At 36.4% G+C, this 16,830-nt stretch overlaps 1 protein-coding gene across 1 annotated transcript; it reads right to left on the bottom strand.

Moving 5' to 3' along the window:
• Nucleotides 1–5,897, bottom strand: LOC125677394 (perlucin-like). The gene is made up of 5 exons (XM_048915439.2): nucleotides 5,793–5,897; nucleotides 5,132–5,250; nucleotides 4,913–5,009; nucleotides 2,842–3,049; nucleotides 1–128 (listed from the first exon to the last, which is right to left on the bottom strand). Exons 1-5 carry the CDS (start codon nucleotides 5,815–5,817, stop codon nucleotides 95–97), a joined length of 483 nt encoding a protein of 160 aa, XP_048771396.2. The 5' UTR covers nucleotides 5,818–5,897; the 3' UTR covers nucleotides 1–94.
• Between the last annotated feature and the right edge of the window lie 10,933 nt (nucleotides 5,898–16,830).

Genomic DNA, 16,830 nt, shown 5'->3' on the forward strand with positions numbered 1-16,830 from the left:
GTATCTGAAAGATTTTAATGATATACTCTATCGGTATATGATCATACAGAGTATCACAATCAATATTAAATGCATGTTTCGCTTTGCACTAAGATCATCCTAAGACTTGTGCGCCTGAATTTCCAACTCTGAAAGAGAGACGAACACATTATTTAGCTTGAGTGTTCTTAAAATGTTGTCATATAATATAAAACAACATTTATTAACAACAATTTACTAATGTTCATGTACAAATATATTTGATTATACGTAGATGAAGAAATCATTTCAGTTACTATAGAATGCAAACGTTTTAAAACATTGTATCGAAATTACATGTAAATATACATTGATCACGATATTTTTCTAACCCCTTTGCTAAAGACGGAATTTCATTTTTTTTAAAAATATTGCATTCGGATGACCTTGTCACAACCACCCTGTAGCCTAAGTGACAATCCAAATTCCATTAAAATGCCACATGTCTATCGCCCTCAATTTGCAGAAGTGATACCCGAGTACTTCATGAAGCACGTTAACTTAGCTCTTAATGTAAAATATGCTTCTTTGTCATCATGAAAGGAGAAAACAACGAACAGTGGTCAATCTCATAACTTCTATCAACAATACAAAATATAGAGTTGGACAAACACGAGCCTCTGTGTGCACCAGAAATGGGATCAGATGCCTAAACATCACTTACGTAGTGGTCAAACCAGCCGTTAGCATTATATGTTGATCGGGTAAAGTAATTTGTAGCCAAAATCAGAATACCAAGAACGACCTAACAATCAGTATGAAACATGTCAGACGGTACTTGACTTAAAGGTAGGTTGCATTGGTAAACTAGACCATTATAACAGCCATATAATTTGCAAAATATGGACTTTAAAGGAGACTGTCAGAATCCGTGTAACATTAGTCTCGATTTCCAATCTTACGAAGAACATGCTATTGCGTCTTCAATCAGCTGAAGTTGGTTGGCTGTATATTGTTTAACACGCCTCTCGATAATTTTTCACTCATATGGAGACGTCACCATTGCCGGTGAAATGCTGCAAAATGTCGGCCTATGGTCGGTGCTTACGGCGTTTGAACAAGGAGAGGTCTTTATCGTGTCACACCTGCTGTGACACAGGACCTCGGTATTTGCGGCCTTATTCGAAAGACCGTCACATTTAGTTGCCGCTTACAACAAGTAGGGAATGCTGAGGACCTATTCTAACCAGGATCCATATGGAACTCAGTTAAGAGATATAAACACGATACGCAGATGATAATGAAATATTTATATATCTACTTTAGTATTTAATTTAACGGTAGAAATGGCCTCGTAAAGTGTTGAAAAGTAATAAATTTCGATGTTGATTTGAGAAAAGTTTTGCGATTTCAAATTTACTAAACGTTCTTTAAAAAATTTCAGAATCGATATTTAATAAAGATGTCTTCTGTCATATGTTGTAGCACAGTGCGTTTCAAGTTTCTCCTTCACATCTGTTGATGCTTTCATGAGGAACAAGGATAGAGGTTTGGCAAAATATCTACTGGATCCAGCAATCCATCTTTGTAATGGTATTTGTGAAGTTTAGGAATCAAGTATAGGCACGGTTACTCGTATTCAACCTTCCCTTTAACTGGGATATCAAATCTCGTTGAAACTTAAACATGGTTTTGAAGAATTCTTTTAAAAGGGCAGTTGGAGTATAAGTACAATTATCTAATGTGAATCAATTGATACTAAATACTGGCAGAATATCTATAATTTGCTTTAATTATGCACTGAAAGCAATTGCTTTACATGAAATGATTGAGACTGATCAGTGGATCAGACACAACTATCCTCTCTCTCTCTCTCTCTCTCTCTCTCTCTCTCTCTCTCTCTCTCTCTCTCTCTTCATCGTTCTGAACTTAAAAACCTTTCACACTATATATAAATCGCGTTTAAAGGCAGCATTTCGCAAAATCTTTATTACACCTTTGCCCTTTCTTTAACCGATTTAGAGATAGACTAATATGATTTGAATATACTGTCAAATTTTTGGGAGTATTGAGTTTGGAAATATTTTGTTTTGTAATATTTCGATTTATTTTTGATTAATTGGACCGATCTTTAAATTGCTGAATATACATATAAGTAATTAGAAATAATATTTCTTGAATAAAAGATAATTTTAATTATATAATCTCAAGTTGGTTCAATGAAATAGTATCACGTCAATTAAATGTGTCCAATTCTACTGCGGATAAAGTCAAATAGCGGGCAATTAAAGATGGATTTATTTGATGTATAAATATATGTGTGACTAAATAAAACCTCCACATCTGTTATGAAGATGTTACAAAGTATGAACACTTAGCTTTAATTCAACCCTACTATTGCTTCTTCATCAAAAAGAAAAACAAAAAATATACATATCCAGTGATCAATCATCTAAAAATTGCTTTGTTAAACATAACTCTGGTTCCAAGCATAAGTACTCTGAAGTTGAAATAACAAATATGCTTGAGTTCCTCACTGACAATATATTCGTAGTATTCGGAGGTCGGGTCTCCAACAGTGTGTTGGAACTCTCATGGGCACGAATTGTGCTTCTTTGTTAGCTGACCTGTTTTTATGAAACAGAATGTATCCAACAACTTCCAAACGAGAAGAAAAAATATCTTACTGAGGCCTTTAACTCGACATTTAGATGTGTCGGCGACTTGTTATCTATTAACAATGACCATTTTCATTCATATGTCGATTTGATATATCTCTGTGAACTCGAAATAAAAGACACCGCATATTCCTCCATTAAGATGTCTAAATGTCGAGATTTATTTTATGTACCTTGATCATTTGCAAGAAAATAACACACTTACTCTCTTTCGCATATAAAGTCGTATGTTTTGGTGCAGTAGTCATCATTCCAGTGATAACCCTCGTGTTGGGCTAGCGCCATACAGGCAGCCCCCACACCGTTGCTGGGTTCCCCGGGATACCACCCTGTGTAGTCCAGAGGGTCAAGTGTAGATATCCACACCCACTTACCTTCTGCAAACGCATCCGTACCTCCAACCCAGAAATGTTCTGAAAAAGGAGGTGTTTGAGAAATATGAATATAGTGTTTGTTATAGTTAGAAAGCAATGGATATATGTACTGGAGGAGGACATTTAAGCTGGTGAGTGGAGTGTGTTCAGACACGTATTAATCAATGTCTGGTCAACTTGCATATGGTATTACAAGTTGTGATTGACTTACGTTGGTCACATGGAAAAGGTGTGTTATCTGTACTTAGGCGGTTAGTTTGAAAATATGTTTTGCATTGTTAAAGTTGTACACGTTTGGTCACAATTTTGACAAACTTTGTTCATCTTGTGTAAAGATTATCGCATGTAAGTATTTATTAGACTATGCCATGTTATACATTGTTTCCCCTCTTTTGACCAGAGTTATTGCGAAGACGTTGAGTTATACGCAAAAAATTCATAAGGGATGTTAAACCGGGTGCTATGAGGAAAAGTTATAGTGGACGAAGCCCTCTCACGGCCTGAAGGGCCGTGAGAGCGGAGCTCTCCCTATAGGTAACACGTATATACATGTTTAAAAGGAAAATATAGGAAAATAATGAAAAATTAAACCATACCTATGGAACTTGAAAAGTTTGGTACCAATGGCGTCGATTCGAATAAATGCACGTGGACATGTATTTCTCCATTTTGAATCTCGTGTACCGAAGTTAACGTCGTTCTGAGATGTTACATGAAATCCGTAAAAGCATGTAGATCTAAATCTTATTTTTTTTAAAATCATATAATAATACTTCCTCGATTTAAAACGCGATGGTACAATGCAACGTCTCCCTATGTTTGTGTATTTGCTAAACACCGACGCTGAATATGACGTCACAATGCACTGTTTACATCAGTTGCATAGGTTTTCCCACGTTCAATGAACATGCGGATCAAAAATGTCTAAAGTTAGAATACTTTGATTGAGCTCTGTCCTCACACGTTAGATGCTAATTTTTTGAGATATTTTCTGTCCTGTTATGGATCTAGATACTAATGCCAATATTGTTTGCTCCGCCCTCAAACACGGTCACGCCGTAAGACATATTATTGTGCATGCACATGTTTTCACTAAAGTCAATCGGAAACCTCGCTAAGCTCTTTTAATTAAATTGGAAATCTTCTCTGAAAAAGACCGAGCGATGTTCAAATGCACCGGAAGTTGATCACGCGACATATTTTTTAATATATTGTCCTGGGGGTCAGCTTTTCGAATGTACAAGTAAGTGTTTATCGGAATCCGTGATACATAAACAAGTATCAAGAGGATAAGAAACTACTGTAAAAACCGATTTTTGTTTTCTTGATAAAAATTATTAATGTTATGGAGTCGAATTTATCCATCTGTACATAGTTACCTGGTAACATAATTAAATAGCAACGCTTGTCAAAAGAAGTGATGTTATTGTTTGTATCTTCTGTGAAGACGTGTTTCATGCCGAGGAAGAGATATTATTGTTTGTATCTTCTGTGAAGACGTGTTTCATGCCGAGGAAGAGATATTATTGTTTGTATCTTCTGTGAAGACGTGTTTTATGCCGAGGAAGTGATGTTATTGTTTGTATCTTCTGGGAAGACGTGTTTCATGCCGAGGAAGTGATGTTATTGTTTGTATCTTCTGTGAAGACGTGTTTCATCCCGATTGTTAGGTCGTTCTTCGCACACTGATTTTGACTACGGATAACTCCGTTTACCTTATGAAGATACAGGGATAAAGGCGGGTGCGACTGGTCTACAAGGGGTGCTTACTCCCCCTTAGCTCCTGATCCCACCTCTGGTATATCCAGGGGCCGTGTTTGCCCAACTCTCTGTTTTGTATTGCTAATGGAAGTTATGAGATTTATCAATACTGGAAAGAAATTGGGTAAAGAAAAGTTGAACCTGAGATATGTTTTGCTGTTAACTGTGTTCGTAGAAAATTATCTTCCTCTGCAGAATCAATCTCCACGAGTTTGGAATTTGCATCCCGACAGAACGCCTGCAAGGAGATAATTTCTCACATAGTATATAAATATCATAAATCCAATTTTGCCCATCGTAAATATAAATGTTTTTTGTTCATCGTGAATTTAAACACAAATTTAACAAATAGTACTTTACCCCAGCGTCAATCCAGTTTGCTTTAAGATTGGTGACAAATGTATAACATGAAGTTCCATGGTGAACCCATTGAGCCGGACAGGGATTTTGTGCAAAGGCATGCACGCCAAGCATAACCACTGTTGGGGAGATAACTTCAATATATGTACAACCAGAAACGAGACTAGGGAAGACACACATAAATGGTGTGTACATATATAAATGCTGTCTGACGTGTTTCATGCCGATTGTTAGGCTGTTCCTGGCACACCTGATCAGGATATAGGGATCACTGCGGGTGTGACCGGTCGACAGGGGGTGATTACTCCTCCTTGGCACCTGATTCTACCTCTGGTGAATCCAGGAGTCCGTGTTTGCCCAACTCTCTAATTTGTATTGCTAATAGGAGTTATGAGATTGATCACTGTTCGTTATCTTCACCCTTCATAGCAATGAACAAGGAAATATTACACGGTGCATCGATATATTAGCCGGTGTGCACACCCTGAATAGCGATAGTTCAAGATATATTAAACCATATACAATACATTCAGAGTACAATAGTTAGGAGGAAATATCAGATGGTGTTTTCACCAAGTATAGCAATGGTAATACATATATATAATTTCGCATTATTTGTAATGATTGCCGACACTCATTACTAAATATAATATTCACTTACTTAAAAGTAGATTGGTTTCAATCATGCTGTGTCAATAGATAATATTCTCAATGTACGCAGAGCCTTGCGATAAGGACGTTTCCATTTGTATTGTATATCTGTGTTATCTGTGTTATGGGACTACGCATTTCACGTGTTTATAATGTATTCTGTGACGTCTTGATTCAGTATTTAGCTATACAGTAGAATAGTACACTGTAGTCTTGATACACCAATTTAAGAAGAATCAACGTTGTAAACGTATCCTGTAAAATGCGCAATTTAAGTTATATATCAAAATTCTAAAGATTATCACGATTTACCAATATTATATGTGATAATAGTTCCATGGATGCCTTTTACCGATATTAACTGACGTTTAATGCGAATTAAATTCTTCCGTGTGAACGAGGCATAAAATTTCCGTGTGAACGCGGTTCAAATTTAATTCTCATTAACTTACGTTATGTTTAATGCGAATTCTTAGTGTGAAGAAGGTTCGTATAAAATTTTGGAAGTGTTTTACGAGAATATTGTAATCGCGGCACTATTATAGAAATACCTACTATGGACAGATAATGGAAAGAATAAGTTATCAAATGACGATCACATTTTCACAAGAAAAGAAAGAAAGAGAGCAAAAACAACAGTTGAAGAAGAGAAAAAGAGTTTGCAATTGTATCTATCTTTTCAATGTTGTTTTTAAATGCTTTAAATGTAGCTTCACATACAGAACAAGCATACGAATGTGGTTATAAAATTGATGTTTGTAGGTCAGTTAGCTGGAAGTATAAATTAGTGGTATCAATAAGTTAAATGTTTCAGAACAATTTGATTTTCATGTTATTTATTCAAATGGTTTATTACAGGCACTCAATCACCATATTTCATATTGGCAGGTCAAGCTCAACATATTACATTGTGTAGCTTTATAATGAATCAATGATTATCAACAAAATAATGGAATGGTAATCATATTTCACATTCCACATCATACTAATTTATGCTTCGATGCACACGTGGTAGTGGACAGTTCAGAACAGAAAAGAAATTCTCTCATCTTGAAAATTCTTATAACAACATACTAACGTAGGTTAGTATTGCTCTGAACTCTAAAATCAGTGTGCCAAGAACGGCCTAACAATCGGTATGGAACGTGTCAGACAGCATTTGACCCAATGATAGGTTGTATTGACGAACTACATCGTTATAACGACCATAGAATTTGCGAAATCCTGACTTCAATCGAGACTGTTGAAACCCCTGTACCTTATAGGAGTTTTGAGATTGATTACTATTTATTGTCTTCGCCTTTCGTGAATACTCATGCGTGGGCGAGACATCTAATTTCAATTTTCAATGAATATATTTACCAAGGAATATTTTATCAAAGCTATGACGGTGGAAAAATGTATTTTAGTCTTACCATGTTTATTGTAGGGAACAGAAGATATCTACCCTCAACGATTTCCTTCAGATTCAGCTGAATATGTAAGTATCTGTAAATCCTACATCTGAGTCATGGCTTCAAGTAAGTTGTTAAAAAAGAAATTCAAATTTGTATCACATATATGTGCAGTCATCAGTTCTTAGCCTGAGTTATTTAATCTGGGATTCCTCTGACCATTTACCTCCACTTTTATAAATATACATGACTGGGTCCATCAATTCTTTATATATATATATATATATATATATATATATATATATATATATATATATATAAGAGTTGGGGGGAATGTCAGATTAGTCTGAGCTGAAGACTTATTTAGATTGTCATTTACTGCTTTTTGAATTTCTAATTCCTCTCCAACATCAAGAAGCCAAGTTCAAAACCAAACTTACCATATTGTAAATAAAGGGGATAAAAAGTCTACACAGAAAATTAGTATCAAGAACAAATATTGAACATTATATTATCAGCATTAAATATATAGGAAAAATCTTCTCTTTTTGTAAAATGATGACCCTTGAGTAAAGGCAATTGTAAAGATACGACACAGCTATTTTTTTTTTAGATCACCTGAGAAAACTCAGTGACCTAATGCAATTGGTTGTCATCCGTCGTCGTGCGCTGTGCGTCGTCCGTCGTCCGTTAACAATTGATCATTTTTAACTTCTTCTCCAATTCTTTTCAAATTTTGGATGAAGTATCTTTAGGATAAGGGGGACATAAATTGTAAATTTCAGGACTCCAGAACCCCTGAGGCCAAATACTGCCCAAAATTGACAATTTTTCAAAAACATTTTCCTCAAAAACCGCACATGTGTAAGAAAGACTAAATGCATGGTGATGTAAAGCAGGAAAGTCTCTACCAAAATTGTAAATATCGTGATCCCCAGGGTAGGGGTTCTAACCCCAGGGCGGGGTCAAAGTTGGTATATAGTGTTTATGTGTAAAACACTTAAATAGTGCTATTGATACTGAATTGAAAATATAAAAGATATTTAGAAAGAACAGGTACATTGTAGTTCTTTAAGAAATTTGTAAATTTGGTGATCACAGGGGTAGAGGTTTTTATTCTCACATTATCACCAGTGTGAGATAGACTTTACCCATGTGAGACAGCCATGTGAGATTCTTTTGTCTCACACTGCTGCGACGTCATATGATTGTGACGTCATATATTTTTTTATGATTTACGTTACACGGTGAAAAATTACGTTACACGGTGAAGCAAAAATATTTTGCATTATCTTTAAATTTTAATGTACATTGTATATAGGTCTCTGTTGGACAACCTTTGGTTTTTTTAGTTTACACTTATAGTGTAAACCATTTTCGGGTATGCTCTCTTTGCCCATCTAATTAGTTTTTGCATCAAAATTCAAATGAGGATTTTGATAATTTAGAATGTTCTCAAAGCTCCTATTTATGCACTAAACTGTAGATAAAATGTGAGAAAAATAATCCTTCATTATTTACTCTTGTGGGATAGGGAAGTTCCATCTCTGGAACAGGATTCGCTGTCTAGGACTCGGCAAAGCCTCCTCCTAGACTGCGAATCTTGTCCCCTCGATGGAATTTTTCTATCCCACACTCGTACTAATGAAATATTCTATTAGTGTCAGGGTGGGGCCAAAATGGCCAATTATTAAATGTGTGAACAATAGACGTTTTTAACTTTTTCTTGATAACTATCATTCCAATTTTTTTCAAATTTGATATCAAACATATTTGAAACAAGGGGAGCATAAATTGTAAATTTCAGGATTCCTGCACCCTTGGGGTCTTAGGGACGGGGCAAAACTGCCCAAAGTTGACCAATTTTCAAAAAAAATCTTCTCAGGAACCGCACATATGTAAGAAAAACTAAATGCATAGTGATGTAGAGCAGGAAAGTTTCTACCAAAATTGTACATTTCATGATCCCCGGGGTAGGTGTTGTAACCCCAGGGCAGGGCCAAACTTGGTATATAGTGTTTATGTGTAAAACACTTAAATGATATCTTCTTTGATTTTAACTTGAAACTAAATGGATAGAGCAGGTAGTCCTTTACCAAAATTGTAAATTTGATGATCCCCAGAGTAGGGGTACTGACCCCAGGTGGGCCAAATTTAGTGTGTATTTTTTATGTGTAAGTTTGCTGTTACTGTATAAAATCTAAATGCATATATAGGAATAGCAGAAAAGGTTGTACAAAAAATGTGAATTTTACAACCCAGGGTTATGACTTAAGGATGGGTCCAAATTAGTCATATCTTTTAATGTTAATACACCCATTATTTAAAGCCTTTCATCGGTGTATGCACTTTTAAGGGCAGTGAAGTTTTAAGAACACACCTTTTTTATACTGTTGCTGAACATTAGAATTTAGCTTTCATGTTCAAAACAGGATTTTTTTTCTAGATTTCATAGCCTATGGGACAGGGGACCAATAAGGCCTGTGGGCATCTTGTTTTCAAAAGCAGTATATCATCGGAGATAAAAGCTAAAAGGATCAACACTACAGCTCATTTTCATATTCTAATCATGTATTTTTAAATCATGTATCAATAATATGATTAAATCATATTGAAACTGTCAATTTATAACATTGAACGCATCAGTGTGCTCTCAGATACACTTTGAAGATCATCGGGAATTCAAAGGTTTCCTCATGCTTAGTCAAACATTTTATCTCACATGATCACAGTATCACCTGCATATGGTGTTTATATATCTCGACTGATTCGATATGCAAGAGCTTGTTCTGCGTATAGTCAGTTTTTAAATCGAGGTAAGCTACTGACAAACAAGTCGATGGTACAGGGGTTTCAACAGTCTCGATTGAAGTCAGCATTTCGCAAATTCTATGGTCGTTTTAACGATCTAGTTCGTCAATACAACCTATCATTGGGTCAGATGCTGTCTGACGTGTTTCATACCGATTGTTAAGCCGTTCTTGGCACACTGATTTTGACTCCGGATAACTCCGTTTACCTGAACAGGATATAGGGCTCACGGTGGGTGTGACCATTCGACAGAGGATGCTTACTCCTCCTAGGCACCTAATCCCACCTCTGGTGTGTCCAGGGGTCCGTGTTTGCCCAACTATCTATTTTGTATTGCTTGTAGGAGTTATGAGAGTGATCACTGTTCGTTATCTTCACCTTTCATGAGTTAGAATGACAGCTAATTTGTCATGTAGAAACTTATTTAAATGCTCCTTAAGGGATCCACACTTACTTTTCATATAATTAAGAGACTATAAATCATCCCCCTAACAGAAACTATTCCATATCCCTATTGACCAACTAATGTTTGTTAAACAAACGTGTGACGTGTTCAGATAAAAATAACATTTACTTTTAAAGACCTGCATGTGTTCCTCGTAACTCTTGGTTACGGTCATACTGATCCACACGTAAATTTTAGTTCGCGTATGAGTTGTATCTCGTTATTCTCGCATTTTTCTACCTATTTTCGCTTTTTCTCACTGGAAGACATGCAGCACTGTTTCTTGTCAGTGGTCATGCGTCTGCGCATTCTTGTTGGAGGCTCAATATTTTTGCAAAGACCGTCAGAAAATATTAATTTTAACATTTAAATGAGAATTTTCAACTTTAGAAATGTATTAAAATTGCAAAGTTCATACCTTCAATAATGCAACACAATTTTAGAAAACTCTAGGAAAGTTGTTATTTTGTGATTTTTGGGCAAAATGAGCTGTATTATCTCTTTGAAGAACTGTGAGCAGTAAAATATCAAGAAGTTAAAAAAATCGCGAATAACAAAGAAAAGAGTATAGTCAAGGACGATGCGTAAATAACTATCTGCATTAAGTGTGGACATTTTATTAACACATAAGTATTCTTCTATTAATCAACTAAATTTGATTTTAACATTCATTATTTTCCAGAGTTTCAACAAAAGAATTGGGCACAAGTTCCTAAATCTTAGAATGTCCTCTCCGACTCGATAATTCAACATTAAATGATTGGTTATATAGCATGTTTCAAGGTCTCTTGGATTTAGTAAAATGAATGATCTCTTATTCACCATTCAAAAGTTATCAGCAAGTTGAAGTTCCAATAAAGGTTTTGCAGCTGGAGTAAATCTTCAAGGTCGAGGTCACAGTATCAAATATCATTTTATCAAAGAGTCTTGTGATAAAGAATCTGATATACAAAATATGAAAGCCCCAGCTTAAATAGTTCTGGAGATATTACCTTGATGAGGTTTTCTTAAAAGTTGGTCAAACTCCAAAGCCAATGTCACAAATAAAAACTTTAGATAGCTAAACAGGTTTTGTCACAAGAAATGCACACATGAAAAATGAATGACCCATCACTTACAATTCAAAAGGGATAGGCAGCAAGGTTCAAGTTTGACCTGTAGTTTTGAAATATAAGTCAAATTGCAATGTCAAGATTGCAAAGTCAAAGACTGTGGTGTAAAATGAAAGGTTCTTGTCAGAAGGAATATATATACAAAATCTAAAGATCGTACTTTAAATAGTTTAGGGGATACTGTCTAAGTTTGGGTTTCTTTAAAAAAAAATCAAAGGCGAAGGTCTAGGTCACAATGTTGAAATCTCTGATAATATCAGAAATTTCAAAGTATTTTTAAATAGAATGCCGATATATGAAATATAAGAGTCATATGACTCACAATTCAAAAGTTAGTAGAAACTAGGGGGCAGACATACAGGACAGGACAATATGCCTCCCCTCCCCAGCTATAGTCACAGGCATATAAAGCACTTGAATCCACACACCTGCTACACTTGAAAATGATTTGTTTAAGTGAATTACCTGTACTATCTGAACGTGTTTGCATATTAACATGACTAATCATGACCCTGCTGTTTTTGAGATGAAGAATTTCCAAAACATTTCCCTATACATCCACTTAAAAACTTGTGTCCATTATTGTGGTTCACCCCCCCCCCTTCCCCCGAGGACCACATTTTGAACAAACTTGAATCTTCGCTACCTGGGGATGCTTGTATATTGATATGATTAATGATGACCTTCTCGTTCTTGTGAAGAAGATTTTTCCTATATATCTCAATGTAAAACTTTGACCCCCTGATGAGGTCCTACCCAAACCCAGGGAGGCCTTGGTTTTAACAAACGTGTATATATACTATATCAGGAAACTTTTACATCAATCTCATTTTTTCTGGTCCAGTGGTTCTTGAGAAGATTTGTAAAAGACCCACCCTAATTTTGTCTTTTCTTGATTATTTTCCCTTTGACCCTTCATTTGAACAAACGTTTCCGCCGTGGTGGTCTAGAGATTAGAGCGCATGCCCCGCATGCGGAAGGCCGGGGTTCGAATCCTGGCCACGACAGACCTACGTCGTTAAAACAGGTACATGTATGTAGTGACAGTTCCATGGTCAAACGCTCGACATCAGGTGTGAATGTCACGGGTCCTCGGAGATGACCTTAAAACGGATGTCCCGTGTCACAGTAGGTGTGGCACGCTAAAGAATTCTCACTGCTCAATGGCCGTAAGTGCCGAGTATAGGTCTAAATTTAAATGTTAAACAAGATACAATCAATCAATCAATCAATCATTTGAACAAACATAAATTCCCTTCACCTAAGGATGAATGGTACCAGTTTTGATTGGAATTGGCCAAGCGGTTGTGGAGAAGAAGATTATAATGTAAAAAGTCAATAACAACAGATAAATTTCAATTTGAAAACCTCACTTTGTATTGTGGATATTAGCCTGGATAGTTTTGTGTGTTTAGAGCACATAGCTATTACATCTGGAATACAAGAATATCGGATTTGATTTCCGGTCCAATCAAACCATGAATATTGGTTTGGATAGTTCAGTGGTTAGATCACCTGACTAGTAATACAGGGGTCTCGGGTCCAATTCCTGATCCAGTCATATCATGGGAACGAAGGGCCTTGGGTTCGATTCCCGGTTCAGCCATATTTTCTTTTTCTTCCCATTACATTAACATATCACAGACTATCCTTGACAATTCAGTTTGGTAAGATTACATATTGTTTATTTTGTAGGATGGTCGAGATTTAGATAAGTGGTGTGAAGTTATTGATGGTAAACAGAAGACTGTGACCTTGAATCTGAAAATCTCTGAGGAAGAATGGACGTTTGGGGTCACTCTCTATTACAGTACTACAAATCTAAGTAAGTACTCAGTAATAATGTAAGGTTGAACTCTGTATCATGTTTATCTAATATAAACATTGGAAAATGGAACACAAATTGAATGACATAATTCACAAACCAAATAATGTTCTGTTCAATTCACAAACACAAGTACATGTTATACATCACAAAGAGAGGACCCTGATGTACACAGGACTGTAATGTACACAGGATTGTAATTAGCACAGGACTGTAATTAACACAGGACTGTAATTATCACAAGATTGTAATTAACACAGAGCTGTAATTAACACATGTCTGTAATGTACACAGGATTGTGATTAGCACAGGGCTGTAATTAACACAGGACTGTAATTATCACAAGATTGTAATTAACACAGAGCTGTAATGTACACAGGGCTGCAATGTACACAGACTGTAATTAACACACTGCTGTAATTAACAAGTAGAAGGAATTAACACAGTTCTGTAAATTACACTGTTTAGAGTTGTGCAATGAACGCTGTGTAGAGATGTGTAATTAAGACTGTGTTTATAGATATTGGATTTTCTTCACTTTAGCAGTTTTCCACTCAGCCACAAAGAGGTTGTCTCTGCTGTCCACACATAAACCTCATGGAAAATTTAAATCACAGTGAATGTAACGGAGGAACTGTCCGCCCTGATCTAGGATGTGGATACAGTTATTGTAAATGTCTGCTGTCAGGATGTGACTCTGGCTGTCTGTGATGATGCCAACTGGATCAAATGATTTTCTGGTATCAGAGGGATGACCAGTGTATCTAAATCGGGAGTTTTCCTGACTGATTGACCACCACTACTGCACTAGCTCTATAGTCAGCCACACAGATATGCAGGTTCCCGTTCTCACCGATGTATTTGATGTCACCAGTTGAATAGAGAGGATGATCCTGATCATCAAACTGAATGCTTTGTTTCTTTGTGGATCCAGAGTAGCGCACAACTTTGGATTGTTTGAGATCATCACTGTTCATGGTAACCAGGATATCGTTAGAGGCGGTACAGCAGATATTGCGAAGTTTCCAACCCTACAGTGTGATCACGGTCTGTATCTGTTTATTCTTAATCCGGTTTAAAGTGTTATAGTCGGTATAAACATGATTTCCGTCCCGTGTCACTGTTATGTCCCTTGGTTGTTTCCCTGACTTGGTTTGTATTGATGTCAGTAGTTTACTCTGGAGGTTGAGGAGCTTCATGGTTTCGTTATCCCCTCATTTCCAGACTTGATCTTCACCCCGACAGCTAACACTAGATAGATATTCATACCCAGTGGCTATGGTGGCGGTGAGGTTCGGGTCATCAAGCAGTGGTTTGACTGGAGGAGAAGATACAGCTTCTGCTGACTTCATTGTGTCGCCATGTTCTGTGTTAATGGATAATGGCGGCAGAGAACCGAACATTTCATTGAGATGATCTTTGTTTATTTTCTGAGCAGAAAAACTAGGTAATGGAACTCGGAGTTTAGGCGGTAATGTTCTAAATTCGGAATTCCTAGATTTGTAAGTAGAGGTTAAGGAGACGTCATTTGATTTTAGCATTGATTTCAAATCGCAAATTATCTGTTTAAGTTCATCAATTTTCTGTGTGATTTCTTCTGTATTTTTATTCAGCGCGTTCAGATGTTTAGTTTTCATCTCCACAATGTCAGATTTCCGTCGGTTGACAATGGCGGTGATCTCCCGGTGTAGGATTTCTCCTTGTTCATCGGCTTCTGTCGTCAGTTTCCCGTAATTCCTTTCTAATTCGGCTTTCTCTTTTTCTCAGTCAGACACCATTTCTTCATATCGGGGATAAATTCTTGTCTCTAATTCTTCTAGATCTTTTTGTAAAATTTCTGTTTTAGCGCTGAGTTTTTCCAGAATATCTGATATCTCGTGACCTTTGTGTTTACCAGAGGTGACGCAGGTAGAACAGACAGGAATGCCACATTTTTCACAGTGTTTATCGGCGTGGTCTGGACATTTGTGGTAGTTAGGAGTAGACTTTCTGTGTAAAAAAGGTACAACATTATGTCTTTTAGATGAGTCTGAGAGATGCTTTACTGCACAGTTAACACAGAGATTTATATTACAAAGTTCACAGTGACTCTGTAGGGGGACACTTTCACAGAGGTCACACAGTAGGACTTCCTGAACACTGATGCCGGGATCACACGAGAAGTTTACTTGTTTTAACCTGTCAAAATCATTAAATGAAATTCCGTTTTTTATTTAATTAACAGTAGTCTTCTCGTAAATGAAAAGAAAACTGGGAAAGGTAAAAAGAAGAAAAAGAAGACAGTTTCAGAAAATGATTATATGGAATCGTTAGCCTTTGCTAAGAATGAAGACAATGCTGATGGCCACGAATTAAATTACTTCTATGACGATTTGAATTAATTTTGTACCATTCAACATCATATCTTTCCATCCACAAAGATATGATCAAATGGAAGTATGGGCAAATTGAATTCGAAACGGACAATGGACAAATGATGCACTCTGAATTGAAATTGTACTGTATCGATCCATATGTTTAACAATAATGCCGCTTTGTAGTTACAGATCCTGTACTATTACACCAAGTGAATCATTCCATTTTCAACTAGCATTGATCCGTTCCCAAACCAAACCGTTGCCTTCAAACTTGTCAATGTCCGGTTCCCACATCAAACTATTCAATGTTCCGTTCCCACATCAAACTATTCAATGTTCCGTTCCCACATCAAACTATTCAATGTTCCGTTCCCACATCAAACTGTTCAACGCTTCGTTCCCACATCAAAATATTCAATGTTGCGTTCCCACATCAAACTATTCAATGTTGCGTTCCCACATCAAACTATTCAATGTTGCGTTCCCATATCAAACTATTCAATGTTCCGTTCCCACTTCAAACTATTCAATGTTGCGTTCCCACATCAAACTATTCAATGTTGCGTTCCCACATCAAACTATTCAATGTTGCGTTCCCATATCAAACTATTCAATGTTCCGTTCCCACTTCAAACTATTCAATGTTGCGTTCCCACATCAAACTATTCAATGTTGCGTTCCCACATCAAACTATTCAATGTTGCGTTCCCACATCAAACTATTCAATGTTCCATTCCCACATCAAACTATTCAATGTTCCATTCCCACATCAAACTATTCAACGTTCTGTTTCCAGACCATAGCGATCATTTCCCATCTAAAACCGTTCGTTCTGGATAAAGCGTTCGTTCCCTAAAACCGCTTGTTCATGCATGATCATTCGGAACTCATCTAGAATTATCGGGTTATTGTAGATCAACAAAGATTTTTGTCAGATCGGGTCGAATTAAGACAACATAACTGTGGTGATGAACAGCAATATGTGTACATACACGAAATATGTGACTGTTTACTGATCAGTCAAACCCGTACTTCTAACCAAACATAATTCTAAAACATGCTTACTGTAATTTTATGCTTTTAACTCTTAGAGTGATATATATA

The sequence above is a fragment of the Ostrea edulis genome, chromosome 3 (genome assembly GCF_947568905.1).
Source record: "Ostrea edulis chromosome 3, xbOstEdul1.1, whole genome shotgun sequence".
Taxonomy (NCBI): domain Eukaryota; kingdom Metazoa; phylum Mollusca; class Bivalvia; order Ostreida; family Ostreidae; genus Ostrea; species Ostrea edulis.

Coding starts and splice junctions, on each gene's coding strand:
- LOC125677394 (XM_048915439.2), bottom strand. CDS start 5,817: ATGATTGAAACCAATCTACTTTTAA. Junction 5,010..5,131: donor CAAACTGGATTGACGCTGGG/GTAAAGTACTAT, acceptor ATCTCCTTGCAG/GCGTTCTGTCGGGATGCAAA. Junction 129..2,841: donor GACTTTATATGCGAAAGAGA/GTAAGTGTGTTA, acceptor TCTCTCTTTCAG/AGTTGGAAATTCAGGCGCAC.